The 19,382-nt window shown below is 46.9% G+C and overlaps 1 protein-coding gene across 5 annotated transcripts in view; it reads left to right on the top strand.

Moving 5' to 3' along the window:
• The window catches only part of DTNB (dystrobrevin beta), a 292,666-nt gene that overhangs the window by 181,181 nt on the left and 92,103 nt on the right, over positions 1-19,382 (top strand). For 3 of the 5 annotated variants that reach the window (XM_082251571.1, XM_082251570.1, XM_082251574.1), the window contains 2 exons: positions 12,050-12,121; positions 12,541-12,624. In XM_082251571.1, coding sequence (XP_082107697.1) covers positions 12,050-12,121; positions 12,541-12,624 — 156 coding nt within the window. The remainder of the gene's footprint in view (positions 1-12,049; positions 12,122-12,540; positions 12,625-19,382) is intronic. The other 2 variants (XM_082251573.1, XM_082251572.1) reach the window with 1 other exon arrangement.

Raw genomic sequence — 19,382 nt, 5'->3', positions numbered from 1 at the left:
TCCCTGCAAATTAGGGGAATTCCTTGCGGACCCCCCATGTCTCCAGAACTAGTGTCCCCATTGTAAGATTTCCCCTCTATTACTTTTCTGGGGACAACCCAAAATGTGGGATTTTCTTTTGCTTTCACTTTCAAAGATGATGGTAAACAGGACAAATAGAGAGGGGGAATCTCCTTAACGGGGGCACTGACAGCAATAATAGCTCACAGGGTTTCTAATCCATCGCCATTCTATCCAAAACCAAAAAAAAATAAAAGTTTTGCCTTTAGTTTAAATTCCCTTTTCTTCCCCATTCTGATGCTTGGCTTGAACTCTAGCAAGTCATCTTCACCACGTCTAGATGCCTAAATGCATTAAAGCAGAGTTCCAGCTGTTTTTGTGTTTATTAAAAGTCAGCAGCAGCTACAAAAAGTGGATCTGCTGACTTTTATTAAACACACTCACCTGTCCCAGGAGCCTCGCTCCTCTCCCTTTTCTCCCCGCCGGCATCATAAGTGTGGGCACCCGGCTGTGACAGCTTGCGGCTTCATAGCCGGGCGCGCACTGCACTGCGCTTCCTTAGCGGCCAGGCAATCTTCTGGGACCTGTGACATGTCCCGGGAGATTGCAGGGAGGGAGGGGGGAGAGGAGAACTTCCGCTCGAGCCACCTAGGTGGCCCAAGTGGAAGTGGGAGCGGGGACCTGTCAAAAATAGGTACCCCCCCCAAAAAAAATGCCATGCCAAATGTGGCATGTCAGGAGGTCAGGCTCCCCCCCAAAAAAAAATTACATGCCAAAAGTGGCATGTCAGGGAGTCAGGCTCCCCCCCCCCCCCAAAAAAAGAAAAGCCATATGTGGCATGTCAGGAGGTCAGGCTCCCCCCCCCAAAAAAAAAGACATTGCAAATGTGGCATGTCAGGGGGGCAGGCTTCCCCCCCCAAAAAAAATAATCTGGCATTCCAAACGTGCCATGTCAGGGGGTCATGCCCCCCCCCCCAAAAAAAATTACATTGCAAATGTAGCATGTCAGGGGGTCATGCTCCCCCGCCCCAAAAAAAATTATATGGCATTCCAAATGCGGCATGTCAGGGATCAGGCCCCCCCCCCAAAAAAAAATGACATGCCACATGTGACATGTCAGGGGGTCAGGCCCCCCCCCCCCCCAAATAAAAATGACATTGTAAATGTAGCATGACAGGGGGTCAGGCACCCCCCCCCCAAAAAATGACATGCCAAATGTGCCATGTCAGGGGATCAGGCTCCCCCCACCCAAAAAAAAAAAATATGGCATTCCAAATGTGGCATGTCAGGGGGTCAGGCCCCCCCCCTCCCAAAAAAAAAAAACACTTTTGGGTGGAACTCTGCTTTAAGTTGCCGCCATATGATTGGCCAGGAAGCGCAATGTGTTTTTCCAATCTTCTGTTGTCCAATCTTGGTGAGCCTGTGTGATTTTTAGCCTCACTTTTTGGACCGATCTCTGATGGTTGTGTGTGAAAATCCCAGTATATTAGCTATTTATGAAATAGCCCCTCCGGCACCAACATCCATGCCACATTGAAAGTTCCACCCCATTCTGATGCTCGGTTTGAAATTCAGTGAGTCGTCTTTACCACATCTAGATGCCTAAATGCATTGAGTTGCTGCCATGTGATTGGTTGATTAGCAATTTGTGTTACCAAGCTATTGAACAGGTGTACCTAATAAAGTGTCCGCTGAGTGTATAGACCCCCCGCTGAGTGTATAGACCCCCCGCTGAGTGTACAGACCCCCCGCTGAGTGTATAGACCCCCCGCTGAGTGTATAGACCCCCCGCTGAGTGTATAGACCCCCCGCTGAGTGTATAGACCCCCCGCTGAGTGTATAGACCCCCCGCTGAGTGTATAGACCCCCCGCTGAGTGTACAGACCCCCCGCTGAGTGTATAGACCCCCCGCTGAGTGTATAGACCCCCCGCTGAGTGTACAGACCCCCCGCTGAGTGTACAGACCCCCCGCTGAGTGTACAGACCCCCCGCTGAGTGTATAGACCCCCCGCTGAGTGTATAGACCCCCCGCTGAGTGTACAGACCCCCCGCTGAGTGTACAGACCCCCCGCTGAGTGTACAGACCCCCCGCTGAGTGTATAGACCCCCCGCTAAGTGTATAGACCCCAGAGTGTCAATATGTCAGCATTTTGGGGTCTCATAGGGTCCCCATAATCATCAATGATGGAAAGGGGCCCGCAGCTCTGGCATATTGATGCGTGTCACATTAGGTGTCTATAATAAATCGCTGGAGCGCTGGCGACTTTCTGCTCCACACTGGAAGAGGAGGCGGAAGAAATGTGATTAGAGATCTCCCGTACGTACGCCCGGGCAGCCGCTCTCTCCTCCCTCCATCATTCCCATCCGCACCTGTTCCAGCTCCCGGTCACATGACCAGCCCGTTTCCTTAGAGACCAGAGCAGAGCGTAGGGTATTAGGATGCTGCTCAGAGAAGAGGGAGCGAGCAGGCGAGAGGCGTCTCCGCACAGCTCCCAGGTAATCAGTGTGTGTGTGTGAGAGTGTGAGACGCGCTCCAGCCCCGTGTGTGTGATCTGTGCCCAATCTCACTCCCTGTTAACCCATCCATGTCCTCCCAGTGCTGAGCCACCCGCCGCTCTCTGCGATTTGGGTGTTCGTTATTTACCGGGGGGGCAGCTGACAGCATTGCAAAGATCATTTATTCATTTATGGATTTTCTTTTATTATGTGTATCTGGTGAATGCTTAACGGGTCATTTTAAATAAGAAAGTCCAGTTTGTTTTTTATAAAAAGAACTTGCATGCCCAGTTCTGCAGGATTTTCAGAAAGCTTCGGGGTGGGACTGCAACCTCCTGTCACATGACAACTGCACTGGGCAGCAGAGATCACTTTACCTACGCTGTTAGGCTTCCTGATTTACTGGTGTTTTTTTTAAGCTTTTTTTTTTTTTTTGCAGCTTTTTTAACCACTTGAGCTCCAGAAGGTTTTACCCCCCCCCCCCCTTAAAGAAGAGTTCCGCAGAGTACCACCCCCCCCCCCCCCCCCTCTCCAAAAATTAAAAGTCAGCAGCTACCCATACTGTACACATCCTGTGGCTGCTGACTTTTAATATTAGGACACTTACCTGTCCTGGAGTCCAGCGATGTCGGCACCGCAGCCGATGTTTCCGTCCGGTGCTGCCGCAACCATTGCCGCTAAGGGAACCCAGCAGTGAAGCCTTGTGGCTTCACAGGCGGGTCCCTACTGCGCATGTGCATTCCTATTGGCGTGGCGGGGGATGGCGGAAGGGACCAAACATCCGAAGGACGGTGTTGTATCCCGGGTCTGGGAAAGGGTACCTGTCAAAAGCATATACCCGTTCCCCCCTCCCCCCTAAAAGGTGCCAAATCGGGCACCGGAGGGGGGGGGGGAACAAATGAGCGGAGGTTCCACTTTTGGGGGGAACTCCGCTTTAGTGACCAGGCCATTTTTTTGCGATGCGGCGTTGTGTTAGAATAGCGCTACCGATCAGATTCTGCTACTGGAAGTGACGTACGGACTAGAAGAACTTACTGCGCATGCGCCATGCGTTCCAATATGGCCGCTATGCGTTCCAATGGGTTTCCTAATGTGACAGAACACGAAGAAGAGGCGGACATCTTCTTACACCCACGCAAGTCCTGAATTTTACATTTATTTTAGCAGTGAACTCTCCTTATATAATGAAATAGACTATTTCACCTCGACCGAGTGAAATAGTCCATTTCACTATTTAATCAGCTTGGCCCTGAGCAGTGCGGGGTGTACCAAGATGGCCGTCGCCACCGTCTGCCTGCAGGTTTCTCGCTATACTTACTATGTCACAAATATAATAGAAATGTAATACTGTGATTCAGTATATAAGGAGAGTTTACTGCTAAAATAAATGTAAAATTCAAGACTTGCGTGGGTGTAAGAAGATGTCCGCCGCTGCTTCGTGTTCTGTCGCATTAGGAAACCTATTGGAATGCATAGCGGCCATGTTGGAACGCATGGCGCATGCGTAGTAAGTAGTTCTAGTCCATACATCACTTCCGGTAGCAGAATCTGATAGGTAGCGCTGTTCTGACAGAGCAACGGCACTGTGTTGCTTTAACTAAAAATCGCGCGGTCGTGCGACGCTGTACCCAAATAAAATGAATGTCCTTTTTTCCCCACAAATAGTCTTTTGGTGGTATTTGATCACCTCTGTGGTTTTTATTTTTTGCGCCATAAACAAAAAAGAGCGACATTTTATTCTTTTATTTATTTCAGGTACTTGTATAGCACTGTCAATTTACGCAGTGCTTTACATATACATTGCACATTCCCATCAGTCCCTGCCCTCAAGGAGCTTACAATCTAAGGTCCCTAACTCACATACATACACAGTAGGGCCAATTCTTTTTTTTTTTTTATACAGGATCCAATTAACCTACCAGCATGTCTTTGGAGTGTGGGAGGAAACCGGAGTTCCCAGAGGAAACCCACGCAGGCACAGGGAGAACATGCAAACTCCAGGCAGGTAGTGTCGTGGTTGGGATTCGACCATCGACCCTCTTGCTGCTAGGTGAAAGTGCTAACCACTACACCACTGTGCAAAAAAATATATATAAATATTTTACTTTTTGCTATAAAACATTCCCAGTAAAAAAAAAAAATGTAAAAAATCGAATTATTTCATCATTTTGTATTCTGCTACATATTTTTGGTTAAAAATATCCTAATAAGTGTATATTGATTGGTTTGCGCAAAATTTATCGTGTCTACAAACTTTGGGATAGATTTATGGACTTTTTATTTTTTATTGTTTTTACTAGTAATGGCCGCGATCAGCAATTTTCAGCGGGATTGCGGCAGACAAATCTGACACTAAGTGACACTTTTTGAGGGCCAGTGACACCAATACAGTTATCAGTGCTAAAAAAAAAAAAATGCACTGATATTGTTTAAATGACACTGGCAGGAAATGGATTAAAACTAGGGGTTATCAAGGGGATAAGTGTGCTCCTAGGGAGTGCTTTCTAACTGTGTGGGGGATACATGTATTAGAGGGAAAGAGAGATCTGTGTTTCTGCTTAGCTGACACACAAGATCTCTCACTTCCTCTGTGACAGAACAGTGGTCTGCCTTGTTTACTTAGGTAGGCGGCCGTTCTGTCATTCCGCTGAACAATTGGCAGGTCCTGGCGGCTATCGCAGCCACCGAACCCCCTGATTGGCCCCCGCTGTGTCCAATCACAGCGGGAGCGGCGCTCCGGTGGCACGTGCGCCCCCCCAAAAACCCCTGCACAAAATCAGGTACATGTATGTGATTCTGCACAGCTGGGCCGCAGAACCACATACATGTACGTAAATATATGCGGTGGGCGGTCCGGAAGTGGTTAAAGCGTGTTAGAAGTGCATTACAAGCTTTTTACAGCTTTAGGCGTTTTTGTTTAGCCAATAGAAAGCACTAGGGGAAGGAGTGGGAGAGGAAATTGGGGGTGGAGAGCTGCTATTTGAGCGCTTTGTGAGCATTTTACGAGCGTTTTTCTGCTCAAGTCAGGCATTTCTATTGAAGTCTGTGGGGCCAAAAACATTTGTATTCTGCCAAAAAGAAGCTCAGGTACTGTTTTTTGAGCTTCAGTCGATTTGATTCAGGTGAGAGAACGCTAAATTGTGAACAGGGGCCATTGAAATTAATGGAATTTTGCTTGTTGGGCGTTTTGGAGCTTCAGAGCTGAGCGTTTTACGAGCTAGTAATCACTCAGGTGTGAACGGTGCCTTAGGTTTCTTTCCTAGGCTTCTGAAAAGTGATCAGTGATGGATCGCTTTTCAGATGGTGTTTTAGAGACAAGTAACAGTTGGACAGGAGGCCACTTTTTGACTACCTATTTTTCGACCCCAAGGGGGTGAAATTCCACACTGCATTCACTTTAGCCGCATTTGGCACCGGCTTGCAGCATAGTCCTATTGACTTTAACCACTTAAACTTATTCAAGTGAATAACTTCACTTTCACCCCCTTCCTGCCCAGGCCAATTTTCAGCTTTTAGCGCTGTTGCAATTTGAATGACAATTGCGCGGTCACGCAACACTGTACCTAAACCAAATTTATGTAATTCTCCCCCCCCCCCCCACAAATAGAGCTTTCTTTTGGTGGTATTTGATCACTGCAAGTTTTTTTTTTTTTTTTTTTTTGCTTAACAAAAAAAAGACCGAAAAGTTTGAAAATGGGGTGGCTCTGATAATGGGGCACTAATATGCAGCACTAATATGTAGCACTGATATGTGGCACTGATTGGCGGCAATGATGGGCACTGATTGGCAGGACTGATGGGCACTGATAGGCACTGATAGGCGGCACTGATGGGCATAGGTGGGTGGCACTGATAGATGGCAATGATGGACACAAGTGGACGGCACAGATAGATGGCAATGATGGGCAGCACTGAGGAGGAGGGCACTGATTGGCATCCCTGGTGGCCATGGGTGGGCAATCCCTGGTGGCATCTCACAAGGGTCTGCACTGGTAATCAATGCTCTGATTACCAGCACAGAACCCCCCTGTCAGGGGAGCCGCTGATCGGCTCTCCTCTACTCGCGCCTGTCAGGCAAAAAACTGAGGAAAGCCAATCAATGGCACCTCCTATTTACTATGTGACCAGCTGTGATTGGACACAGCTGGTCACATGGTAAAGAGCCTACGTCAGTAGGCTCTTTACCAGGATCGGAGATGCGGTGTGTCAGAGTGACACGCCGCATCACCGATCGCTGCCAGTCAGGATAGTGCAACCACTTTGCCGACGTCATTTTGGTATATGGCGAGTAGCAAGTGGTTAATGGGCAGAACGTGATATGCCAAGTTAAAACTAGAGTGCCATGCTGCAGAAGGGGCACAAGCAAGCTTCTTCATCTGCCAGGAAGGTGAATAACTGATGAGGGCATCACAACCGCAAAACAAATGTCTGTGATTGGGGTCTCGGAGACCATGATGGCCACCATAAGGGCTATATCACACTAGTGATATTATCACTGGCAGCAACTCACCATGCAGTGAGCACTAAGAGTACTCCTAAACGGAGGCAGCGAGGTGTCGCTCCCTAGCGAACGATACTTTGCTATGAGGAAGCGACATTGTAGGAACAGGTGTCTTCAGTGGTGCTCTTGCTAGTAAACTCCCCCAGTGGCTGGATTGCTAATGTCACATGGACCCTATGAGTTAGCTGGCAAGACTGACACCAAGAGGAATATCAGGTGGACTGCGGTCCCCGGGTCGGTTTACATTAAAGTGGAACTAAACCCATCCATTTAACAGTTTCAAAAAACAGTTGCATTCCTTGGCAAGTGCTGGGAATGTAACCATCACATTGGTTGTGTCTTCAACCGTAATGTCAAGCTATCCAATGGCCAGTGTCATATCTGATCACATGTGCAGCACCATGTTGAAGTTGAAGCTGCTCAGAAGCCGCTCGGCTGTCATTACAAGGAGCGGGAGGGGACGTCCCGTCCCCCCCGCCGCCGCCTTCCGCGGCTCACCCGGGTCTCCTGGCCCACCGGGAGACCCCGGCATCCTACCTCCCCTGCCGCCGAAGAGAAGACCCGGTGTAGCATGAAAATGTGTCCCGGTGAAAGCTGGTATCCCTGCCGCAAGGGCGCATGCGCCGGGCTCCATGCAAAAAAACGGGAAATTATGTCATGACATCACTTCCGGGTACTCGGCGCGGAATTAAAAAAACTGACCGCATTCAAAACAGCCAAACTTGGCGTTTTGAATGCTTTTCAGTGCCAAGGAGGGGTTTGGGGTCTTTTAGACCCCCATATCCTTCCACAAGGAGTACCTAAAGAAAAAAAAAATAATAATAATTTTTTTACATGTCCGAAAATATCGGCCAATACCGATATCCGATGTCCAAGGTATCAGCATTAAAAAAATCATATCGGTCGATCACTAATTTCGACAATTTTATACTGAAATTTCAGTGGGCTTTACCACAAAAATATATATTTAATGGCAAGTCTATTTTTTTTTTTTTTTGAAGGGGGGAAAATTGTTGCTTTTATGACAACTGTTACCTACAATTGTAGTAATGAAGTCCAGTGAAGGAGGGAATTGATGTGGCTGTCGTTATAGGAGGTCTTTGTAGGGTCGGGGGTTCGGGAACAAACTGCCAGAGTTTGAGAGGACAAACGTGATGGATGGTGTTGAAGAAACAACGGTACATGCCAGCAGATATACACTTACATACATGAAGCAGCTCCTCTCCGCATTAATAATGTAAAATAATGGCAAGTGCACAGTTAATGCCCACGTCATGAGCCAGCGCAGGGTCTGCCCTGGGTACGGGGTGGCATTGGCAGCATGTGTGTGTATATATAGTGGAGAGAGACTGAGGCGTTCCTGGCAGCACCATCAGACATCCCTCCTCCCTGCTTCTTCTCTTCTGCTCATTAATGTGGATGTTCCAGCAGAAGGCTTGGCCCCGGGCTGGAGATCTGCCAGGGATAACTCAATGCTCTGTCTTCTCTGCCTCCCAACTATGTGAGAGAGAAGATACATAACCCTTTATGTCACTAAATAGGAAAATGTAATAAAACAAATGTCCATGTAAAAATATAAACTTTGTACACCTTTAAAAGTGGACGGTGTCAGTCAGGAGAGCAGTGGACAGTGTCAGTAGGGTAGTGGAGGATGTGTGGACAGTGTCAGTAGGGTAGTGGAGGATGTGTGGATGGTGTCAGTAGGGTAGTGGAGGATGTGTGGACAGTGTCAGTAGGGTAGTGGATGATGTGTGGACAGCGTCAGTAGGGTAGTGGATGATGTGTGGACAGGGTCAGTAGGGTAGTGGATGATGTGTGGACAGTGTCGGTAGGGTAGTGGAGGATGTGTGGACAGTGTCAGTAGGGTAGTGGATGATGTGTGGAAAGTGTCAGTAGGGTAGTGGATGATGTGTGGACAGTGTCAGTAGGGTAGTGGATGATGTGTGGACAGTGTCGGTAGGGTAGTGGAGGATGTGTGGACAGTGTCAGTAGGGTAGTGGATGATGTGTGGAAAGTGTCAGTAGGGTAGTGGATGATGTGTGGACAGCGTCTGTAGGGTAGTGGACGATGTGTGGACAGTGTCAGTAGGGTAGTGGATGATGTGTTGACAGCGTCTGTAGGGTAGTGGATGATGTGTGGACAGTGTCAGTAGGGTAGTGGATGATGTGTGGACAGTGTCAGTAGGGTAGTGGATGATGTGTGGAAAGTGTCAGTAGGGTAGTGGCGGATAGCTGGGTAGTGGATGATGTATGGACGGTGTCAGTCAGGAGAGCAGTGGACAGTGTCAGTAGGGTAGTGGAGGATGTGTGGACAGTGTCAGTAGGGTAGTGGAGGATGTGTGGACAGTGTCAGTAGGGTAGTGGATGATGTGTGGACAGCGTCTGTAGGGTAGTGGATGATGTGTGGACAGTGTCAGTAGGGTAGTGGATGATGTGTGGACAGTGTCAGTAGGGTAGTGGATGATGTGTGGAAAGTGTCAGTAGGGTAGTGGCGGATAGCTGGGTAGTGGATGATGTATGGACAGTGTCAGTAGGGTAGTGGATGATGTGTGGACAGTGTCAGTAGGGTAGTGGATGATGTGTGGATGGTGTCAGTAGGGTAGTGGAGGATGTGTGGACAGTGTCAGTAGGGTAGTGGATGATGTGTGGACAGTGTCAGTAGGGTAGTGGAGGATGTGTGGACAGTGTCAGTAGGGTAATGGATGATGTGTGGAAAGTGTCAGCTGGGTAGTGGATGATGTATGGACGGTGTCAGTCAGGAGAGCAGTGGACAGTGTCAGTAGGGTAGTGGAGGATGTGTGGACAGTGTCAGTAGGGTAGTGGAGGATGTGTGGACAGTGTCAGTAGGGTAGTGGATGATGTGTGGACAGTGTCAGTAAGGTAGTGGATGATGTGTGGACAGTGTCAGTAGGGTAGTGGATGATGTGTGGAAAGTGTCAGTAGGGTAGTGGCGGATAGCTGGGTAGTGGATGATGTATGGACAGTGTCAGTAGGGTAGTGGATGATGTGTGGACAGTGTCAGTAGGGTAGTGGATGATGTGTGGATGGTGTCAGTAGGGTAGTGGATGATGTGTGGACAGTGTCAGTAGGGTAGTGGATGATGTGTGGACAGTGTCAGTAGGGTAGTGGAGGATGTGTGGACAGTGTCAGTAGGGTAATGGATGATGTGTGGAAAGTGTCAGCTGGGTAGTGGATGATGTATGGACGGTGTCAGTCAGGAGAGCAGTGGACAGTGTCAGTAGGGTAGTGGAGGATGTGTGGACAGTGTCAGTAGGGTAGTGGATGATGTGTGGACAGTGTCGGTAGGGTAGTGGAGGATGTGTGGACAGTGTCATTAGGGTAGTGGATGATGTGTGGACAGTGTCAGTAGGGTAGTGGATGATGTGTGGAAAGTGTCAGTAGGGTAGTGGATGATGTGTGGACAGCGTCTGTAGGGTAGTGGATGATGTGTGGAAAGTGTCAGTAGGGTAGTGGATGATGTGTGGACAGTGTCAGTAGGGTAGTGGATGATGTGTGGAAAGTGTCAGTAGGGTAGTGGATGATGTGTGGACAGCGTCTGTAGGGTAGTGGATGATGTGTGGACAGTGTCAGTAGGGTAGTGGATGATGTGTGGACAGTGTCAGTAGGGTAGTGGATGATGTGTGGACAGCGTCTGTAGGGTAGTGGATGATGTGTGGACAGCGTCTGTAGGGTAGTGGATGATGTGTGGACAGCGTCTGTAGGGTAGTGGATGATGTGTGGAAAGTGTCAGTAGGGTAGTGGATGATGTGTGGACAGTGTCAGTAGGGTAGTGGAGGATGTGTGGACAGTGTCAGTAGGGTAGTGGATGATGTGTGGAAAGTGTCAGTAGGGTAGTGGATGATGTGTGGACAGTGTCAGTAGGGTAGTGGATGATGTGTGGACAGTGTCAGTAGGGTAGTGGAGGATGTGTGGACAGTGTCAGTAGGGTAGTGGATGATGTGTGGAAAGTGTCAGTAGGGTAGTGGAGGATGTGTGGACAGTGTCAGTAGGGTAGTGGATGATGTGTGGAAAGTGTCAGTAGGGTAGTGGATGATGTATGGACAGTGTCGGTAGGGTAGTGGATAATGTGTGGACGGTGTGAGAAAGGCAGTGGATGGTGTCAGTCAGTAGAACAGTGTACGGTGTCAGTAGAGTAATGGATGGTGGTAGCAGAGCTGTGGGCTGTCAGTAGTTTTTTTTTTTTTTTTTTTCTTTTTTTACAAAAGGATTTTTTCAATATTTTTTTTTTTTCAATTGCTTTTAGCAGCCATGTTTGAGGGCTTTGTGAAATATTAGGGCTCTAAACAAAGCCCTATTGTCTCACCTTTGAGACAGAGAAAGGAACTGGGTACAGAGATTCCCCAGTCCCGTTCTCTGCAGCCTCAGCTGCACTGGACATCGAATGAATGGGGAGTGCTCTGTGCTGAGCAGCTTCCTGTTCATTCACAAACTGAAGCATAATAAACACCGTTTACAATTTCAGTATGAATGAACACAGTGAGTGATCGGAACTGATCGCTCTCTGTGTTCATTAGAGAAAGGAAAAGGCTTGGAAATGGCCCCTTCCACTGCTGTCCATCCTGAAAGCATCCCCAGCAGGAGAGGAGCGGAGCAAGCAGTGCTGCGGGGGGGGGGGGGGGGGGAGGGGAGGCTTTTTTTTTTAACCAGGGGAGCACACGGTGGGACCCAGGCAGCAAGAGGAACAAGGAAAGGAGGAGCGGCGTGGGCGGCATTTACTAGACCCAATCACCTGTATTTTTCTGCAGCAGCTGAATGCTGGAGGGAGGAGAAGCGGGCTTTTAGCTGCTGCAGGAAACACTCCTGATCGAGTCTAGTAAATTCCCACCCCCCCCCCCCCCCACCCCTCCTGTCCCTGTTCCTCTTGCAGCCTGGGCCTCCTGGACCATGAGTGGAGTCGCCATTGCAACCACTGTTACTAGGCCCACGTTGCCTGGAATTATTCTTTAACTATAGCAATGATAAACAAGTAAATTGTACACCAGAATTTTTTCAGTGTGTTCTCATTTTAATTGTGCTTTTGTTTTCCTTTCAGCCCAGCTCGCCCCAACATGAATGATGCAATGGTCACTCATATTTCATCCGGCGCACCCACACCCACTAAAAGGTAGGTGGTGGAGCTTCTGTCTGTCCATGACTTTTCCAAAGGTGTGTGAAATGTTCCAGAGGTGTAGAAATGACAAAATTTGAGTGTCAGGACAATGCACAAGATCCCCCTCTTTTTATTAGTCTGTTGGAAGATGAATAGCTTTCAGAGAGCAGCGAAGACACAGCATCATCATTAATAACAAATGCCCTATCTCCTCGCTGTGAATATAATGAACACAGCAGATCTACCATCAGATCTCCGTAGAATGTATCATATCGCAAGTTGAAGCGCTGTGTGTTGGCGCAGGTGGCAGACTGCATTTTGTCTGGTTTATTGTGTATATTTCATGTCATCACTGGTCCCACAGCCTGCCATCGAGGGCCCCTGCCCATTCAATCCATTAACATTGTCTCTCATTTCTCACCGACTGTCACTAGGTTACATACGGACACAGGCGGACGGGTACCCGACGAGCACACTCTGATAGCGGACTATGTGGCTCGCCTCCGCAGCGGCACACGGTCAGTGGCAGGAGTGTGGCTAAGTCCACCACTATAAAAACTTTTTTTTTTTCTATCTTACAATTCTCATTAACGTTTTTCCTCCGGATCAAATAAATAACGGACACTAACCCCCTTTCTGGAAATTATAATACGCACAAATATTTCTCTATGCACTATCTCTGCTTTATCTAAATTTTATGCTATTAATATGATTCTAAGCAGCTGAATATGCATTTGACTTGCATGTCTGCAAGATGATTTGAAAAGTAATTCTACTATTCCTTTGACCCCCCCTGTCCATGCAACTTTGGTTGTAGAGGGTGAGAACACTTTCTAGAATCTGCCGTTCTTCACACCACTGCCTCACTTTTTTTTTTCTTTCTTTTTTGTTTTTTCCAAACAAAAAGCAACATTTTTTACATAACCATAAAGGAAAACTAAAAGTAAATACAGTCTACTCCAGTCAAAAGGTATGCAATAGTTAGGCAAAAGAATGCAGATAGAAAAGGAAAAAGAGGGTGCCCATGGATTTTTTGGCAGCAAAAATAGGTAAGACTATAAATGTATAAAAAATTAAATTTTTTATTGAAAAGAATACAGATATAGTACATATAATCACAGGTAATATTTTGTAATTAATGGAATATTCAATGGAATAGTACATATAATCACAGTCAATATTAAATACATGACATATAGACCAAATAACTCAACAGATGTCAAGTGGGTTTATGTAAAGCTGTCACGTGTTGTCTCGTACGTTTCCTCAATTCCTGCATAGGGGTAAAGCCTGGTAGGGCCAACAGCCGGCTTCCATCGGACTGGCTGGCATACCCCAACGTCAGCCGGCATTCTGCTTAAATGTATGGGGCTTAGTTATGAATAGGCAGGTATTAACGTATTAAATTGATCAGGACAGTTGGGAATGGGGCTAATGCAAACCATAGATGAATCTATTTTATTTCCTACCACCACGGGTGGAAGGAAAGAAAATCTCTCAATTCCCCCATCAACACGGTTAGGGTCAATGGGGGAATGCCTCCCACAGCGCTATTGTGTTCTTGGGGGGGGGGCATGGGAAGCCTTCCCTGCAGGCAGAACACAATGCTTACTGCTAGCGGCTATTGCTTGGGTACGATCAGCCTGCCCATAGATGGGTCGAATCTTGGCCGGTCCCTGCTGAACCGGCCGGGATGTGATCCATCTGTGACCAGTTTAGGGTAAGTGAGGTCAACCAAGTTGACCATAAATTAAATAATTTTAGGGCGCATCCCCTTTGCTGATAGGTTTTTTCTTTCCAGTATCAGCGGCGGCTGGCGACTCCTCGTCCTCGGTCCTCCCGACTTCATCCTCGGCGGCGGCTCTCGACTCGCTGTCCTGTCTTCTCTCTGTGCCTGGCGGGAACGGAAGGTGATCGTGACGCCGGGGCGGTACACCGCCCCCACCCATCACGTCACCAGGTCCATGTCCTCCTGTGATTGGCCCAGGCTGGAGTCTGGACCAATCACAGACCGGACATCAGTAAAGTGGGGAGTGTCGGGGCGCGTTGCTCTGTGCCCCGATGACCCCCAGAAGAGCGCCAATCAGCGCCTCTGCCAGTGGAGGGTGGGGTCAAACCCCCCCCCCCCCCCCCCATACCCAGTACTAGGTCCGGCGCCCCTAGTGGGCAAAAATTGACAATTTTTTTTTTTTATTATTTAATCTTTTTTTTTTCCCCTTCTTTTTTTTGGGGGGGCGGTGCCCCTGCGCTCCCTATCGGCCGGCCGCCACTGTCCAGTATGTGATTAACTGTATCCTTCCACTGCATGAATAATGGGGGTACAGAACTGCCTCTTGGTCTCTGAACTGCTATTGTACATAACAATGGTGATGGCCAGTCTAAGCTGTTTCCCACTTATTACCTTCCTAAGCCCCCCCCCCCCATTCTGGACATTACCCTACAAAGACATCCACCCCTGCTGCAAGACTGATTTGTGATACTAGCTGGTGTGTGACAGCTTAGTGTAAAAACAGATCACACTGCCTGGGTTGAAATTTTTTTATAAAGGAATATAGGCTCAAAGTAAAAGATGTTTATGTATATTGAGAGGGACTTGCTTTCGCTGTGCATGTACACTACACTACATAACTAAAAGTTGGTAGACATCCACCATCACACCTATATATGTTTGTTGGACATCCCATTCCAACACCATTATATGGAGTTACAATCCCCTCCTCCCCCATTTGCAGTTATAACCATCTCAGCAAGCTTTTGGAATATATTTGGGTATTTATGCCAATAAGGGAGGTCATGTACTGATGATGGATGACAAGACTTGGTTCTCAATCAGTGTTCCAATTCATCACAAAGGTGTTCAGTAGGGTTAAGGTCTGGGCTCTGTACAGGACACTCAAGTTCCTCTACCCTAAACTCCTCAAACCATGTCTTTATGGGGCATTCCACACAGGTGGAACCAAAAAGGTCCTTCTCCAAATTTCCACTACAAGAAGGAAAGGCACAATTGTCCAAGATGTCTTTGTATGTTGTAGTATTAACCGTACCCTTCACTGGAAACACCTGAGCTTAATTGAACGAAAGGGTTTTCACATACTATCTTGGAAATGAAGAGAATTTTGGTAGAACCCCAGACCGGGTCTGGATAGATGACAAACAGCAGGCCCGGTCATCCGTCTTGTAACCCTTGGGGCATGCGCGCGCGCCCCCCCCCCCCCCCATTAGCTAGTGGCGAGGCGGATTCACGGGGCCAGCGGCCACGATTGCCGCCGGGCACCCGCAATCGCTCCCCATGGGGACAGAACAGCGTTCTGCTGTTGTAAACACAGCAGACCGCTGTTCTCTCAGGAATCCGTACAGAGCACCTGTGATACTCCCATTTAGGAACACAGGTCTCTGTGTTGATTCCACAAGCCCACCCCCCCCCCCACAGTTAGAAAACACCCTCTAGGCATACCCTTAAACCTTTGATCGCCTCGAGTTAGCCCCTTCCCTGCCAGTGTCATTATTACAGTAACAGTGCATATTTGTAGCACTGATTACTGTAGTAATGTCACTGGTCACCCCAAAAGTGTCAGTTAGGGGTCCGATCTGTCCACAGCAGTGTCGCAATCCCGCTAAAAATCGCAGATCGCCGCCATTACTAGTAAAAAAAATAAGTGACATAAATCTTTCCCCTAGTTTGTAGACGCAATAACTTTTGTGCAAACCAATCAAAATACGCTTATTGGGATTTATTTTACCAAAAATATGTAGTAGGAAACAAATTAGCCTAAAATTATGAAAATATTTTGATTTTTAATTTTTTTTTTATTTGAAATGTTATATAGCAGAAAGTGAAAAATATATATATTTTTTTCAGAATTGTCGCTATTTTTTTGTTTATAGCGCAAAACAACAACAATTTTATTAGAGTACAGCGTCTGCCCAATTGTCCGTTAAAGTAACGCAGTGCTGAATCGTAAAAAATGGCCCGGTCAGTTTCTCCTTCCCCACCCAGGCAAGAATGACATACACTCCTAGTCCACGTCACACAGCCCAAGAGGCAATGTGTTGGTAGGGTTGCATACACACCTCAAAATTCTGCGCACGTGGCGCCACAGTCTGCCAAATATTTAAACTGGTAGAGACTCAGCATTATGTCTCAGCATACATGTAGGGCATTTTTTTGCATGCGCACACATAGCTAAGTCCCCTCTGCAAAGTAACCTGCCAAAACCAGTGGCAGGACCTCGTGTGGACAAATGTGCCACAGATTCCTACACACAAGAAAAGTAAAGATGGCGGCACTTAAGAGATGGTTGGGACTAAAGTATTGCTTGAGTAAAGTAGTAAAGTTCCTACTTAAACTGAAACTACAGCTCCCTTTTTTTTTTTTTTTTTTTCTTTTTAAGTTTAGATGGAAATAGGTGAAAAGGAATTAGTGTTTCGTGGGGACATTCACCCTCTCACTGCGAGTCTATTTGGGCGACAACTCCACAGAATTGCATATTTGTGCAATGCAGATAAACCCGGTTAACGTAATCATTTTCCAAGTGCTCTGTGCCATTTCTTAACCATATGAGCATGCTAATAAGTCTTTTTATTAGTTTAATATAAACCCCCAATAGCTGAACTTCACCAAGTGTGGTGTAACACTGTGAGCAAATCAGGCACCACTGCACTGTGCAATTTGTCCAACACTGGGTGCTTGCTGCAAAGAGAGAGTAGAGCTGTAGGTGGTTGAGTGACCGATCTTTGATGCTTAACCAATTGCTGACCACCCTGTAGCAGTCTTACTGCTACAGGGTGGCAGCTGTGCACCAGATTAGGTGTGTGTGTATATATATATATATATATGTGTGTGTGTGATTCTGGACTTCCGCCTGCAGGGGGCGCGCTGCTTATCACAGCAGAAGTCAATCTGCGGGTGTCGGGCACAGGATGGTGATGATCAAATACCACCAAAAGCTCTGTGGGGGGGGGGAAATTACATATTTTATTTAGGTACAGTGTTGCACCACCGCGCAATTTTCAGTTAAAGTAACGCAATGCTATGTCCTAAAAATTACCACCTAGTCAGGAGGGGGGGGGGGGGGTAAATCCTCCGGAGGTCAAGTGGTTAAAATTTATGTCTGGGTTAAATTAAAAAAAAAAAAAAGAGAGCGAGAAAAATACATTTAGTACATCTCTGCAGTACATGCATATATATATATATTCCCCATGTTTTGCCTTTGTAAAAATCCGGCAAGAACAGAAAGTTACCCTTTGATCTATCAGGAATCCTGTGAGATCCTAACATCCTGTAGTGAGCTGCCAACACAGTGTCTCTGCTGCACCGAAATCCCAAGCATTAATAACCCTGCTTGGTTCTCCTCTGCTGGACTACAGAACACCTCCCCCTCTCCATCTCCTTTGTAGTCCAGCATGGGTAGAATTGGGCAGGTCTGACAACACTGCTCGGGATTTCTGTATAACAGAGGCAGTGTTGTCAGCTCACTACAGGAAGTAAGGAGCTCACTGGACTTTTGAAAGATCTCCAGGTATTTTTCCTATATTTGCTGCTGTTCAAAAAGTCAAGTCATGGGGAAATGAGCACCTCCTGTGGAGTTGCACACATTTTTATTTTTGCCATACTATTACTTTAACGGCAGTGGAGAAAAGTAAGGTCAGTGACATCTCTGCTGTCTGGAAGAAATGCCTAGAGCATAAAATGAGCTCCCCAGGATTATAAATCATTCCAACAATTCACACATTACAATATAACACTTGCCTGAGCCAGCCCTTAGAAAAAAAGAATAATCATTTTGGGTTTTCAACAAATATTTGTTAAAGGACATAGAAAACAAGCCCACAATAAACAGTACCTTATAAACGTAAAAAACAAAAAAAAATAAATAAATATATATATATATATATATATATATATATATATATATATATATATATATATATATATTTGTTATGCAGAAGGCGCAGGGGCAGCAAACTGGAACTAAATTCCAGAGGCAAGATCCAACATGGACACATCCAGTTTTGGGTGGACTGACCCTTTAAGAGATGTCAGATCACTGTTCCTTCTGCTCGCTGTGCAGGCCAAAAATAGAACTCGCTCCTATCACTATCCCAGAGTCCCAGGAGCTACGTTCCTCCTGGTGATCGATAGAATTGTCTGGTGAGTGCTCCCGGGACCGCGCTGTAAGCTCAAGCGTCACGCCGAGACCAAAAGAACGATGTAATTATCGCCGCTCCCACAGGTGCCACAGCAACATTAACAGCCTGCCATCTCCATCCCCAAAATTGCTTTTTCTTCGCTGGCTTGAGCGAATTTGCTGACTCAATCCCAAATATAGGTAAAAAAAAATGACAGCGCTGTTTATAGGTGTATCCAAATAAGTACTTTAATCCTTAAATATGCTTATACTGTTGTGGAACTACAAGTCCCATGAGGCATTGCAAAGCTGCCGATACAAGCATGACTCCCAAAGGCAGAGGTATGATGGGACTTGTAGTTCCGCAACAGTTGGAGGGCCACAGGTTGAGCACCCATGCTGGGAAAGTGACAGACTTCCTTTAAATCCCCCATCTGCAGTTGCACATACTCATCTTCTCTTCACTATCCTACTTCATTATTACGCTGCTGAAAGCAGGTGATGCCGCCCTTTAAATTGCTCAAGTCAATGCTTATACAGGGCTGCAGACTGTGGAATGGGACAATGTTGGGGCTTGGTGATTGGGTCACATGCTCTTCCTTATCCTGTATTTTGTGTGCTCTAGAAGGGTAGGGGAGAGTGAAGACACGTGGGCATATATTACTAGTGATAGGGTCAGCATATTAGGCCAGTTCTCCAATTCAGCACTCCAGGTGCTTAGTCACTCTGGTACACAATTATCCAATCCTACCTTATCGGGCCATTCAAGTACTGATATGTGCATCCCAACAGCAGGTAAAATATTTCCTATTATTGCCAATGAGCCTATTCTAATTTCTGGATTTAAGAGCACTGCATGCTGTAATTTACCCATTTCCGGGAGCACCATTTTTTTCTGGGTGGACATCATATGATTCACGCACCTCGTGCAAGCCCTAAGGGCTTCGCAACGGCGCAATCTATGGCCTACTGTGTCCACTGGACACAGAGGAACACAGATCGTAATACCGACCCTGGTACCATGTGATCATTGTGACTAATCACAGCAATCACATGTCTGCTTCCATTCCATTGTGTACTATTATGATGATTTCTGTGATTGGTTACAGTGATCATTTGGTACAGGGCCAATCACTTCAGACCTGTAC

The sequence above is a fragment of the Pelophylax lessonae genome (assembly GCF_965119305.1).
Source record: "Pelophylax lessonae genome assembly, chromosome: 3".
Classification (NCBI taxonomy): domain Eukaryota; kingdom Metazoa; phylum Chordata; class Amphibia; order Anura; family Ranidae; genus Pelophylax; species Pelophylax lessonae.
Note: the sequence above shows the minus strand (reverse complement) of the source record. Positions and strands in the feature narration are given on the sequence as shown.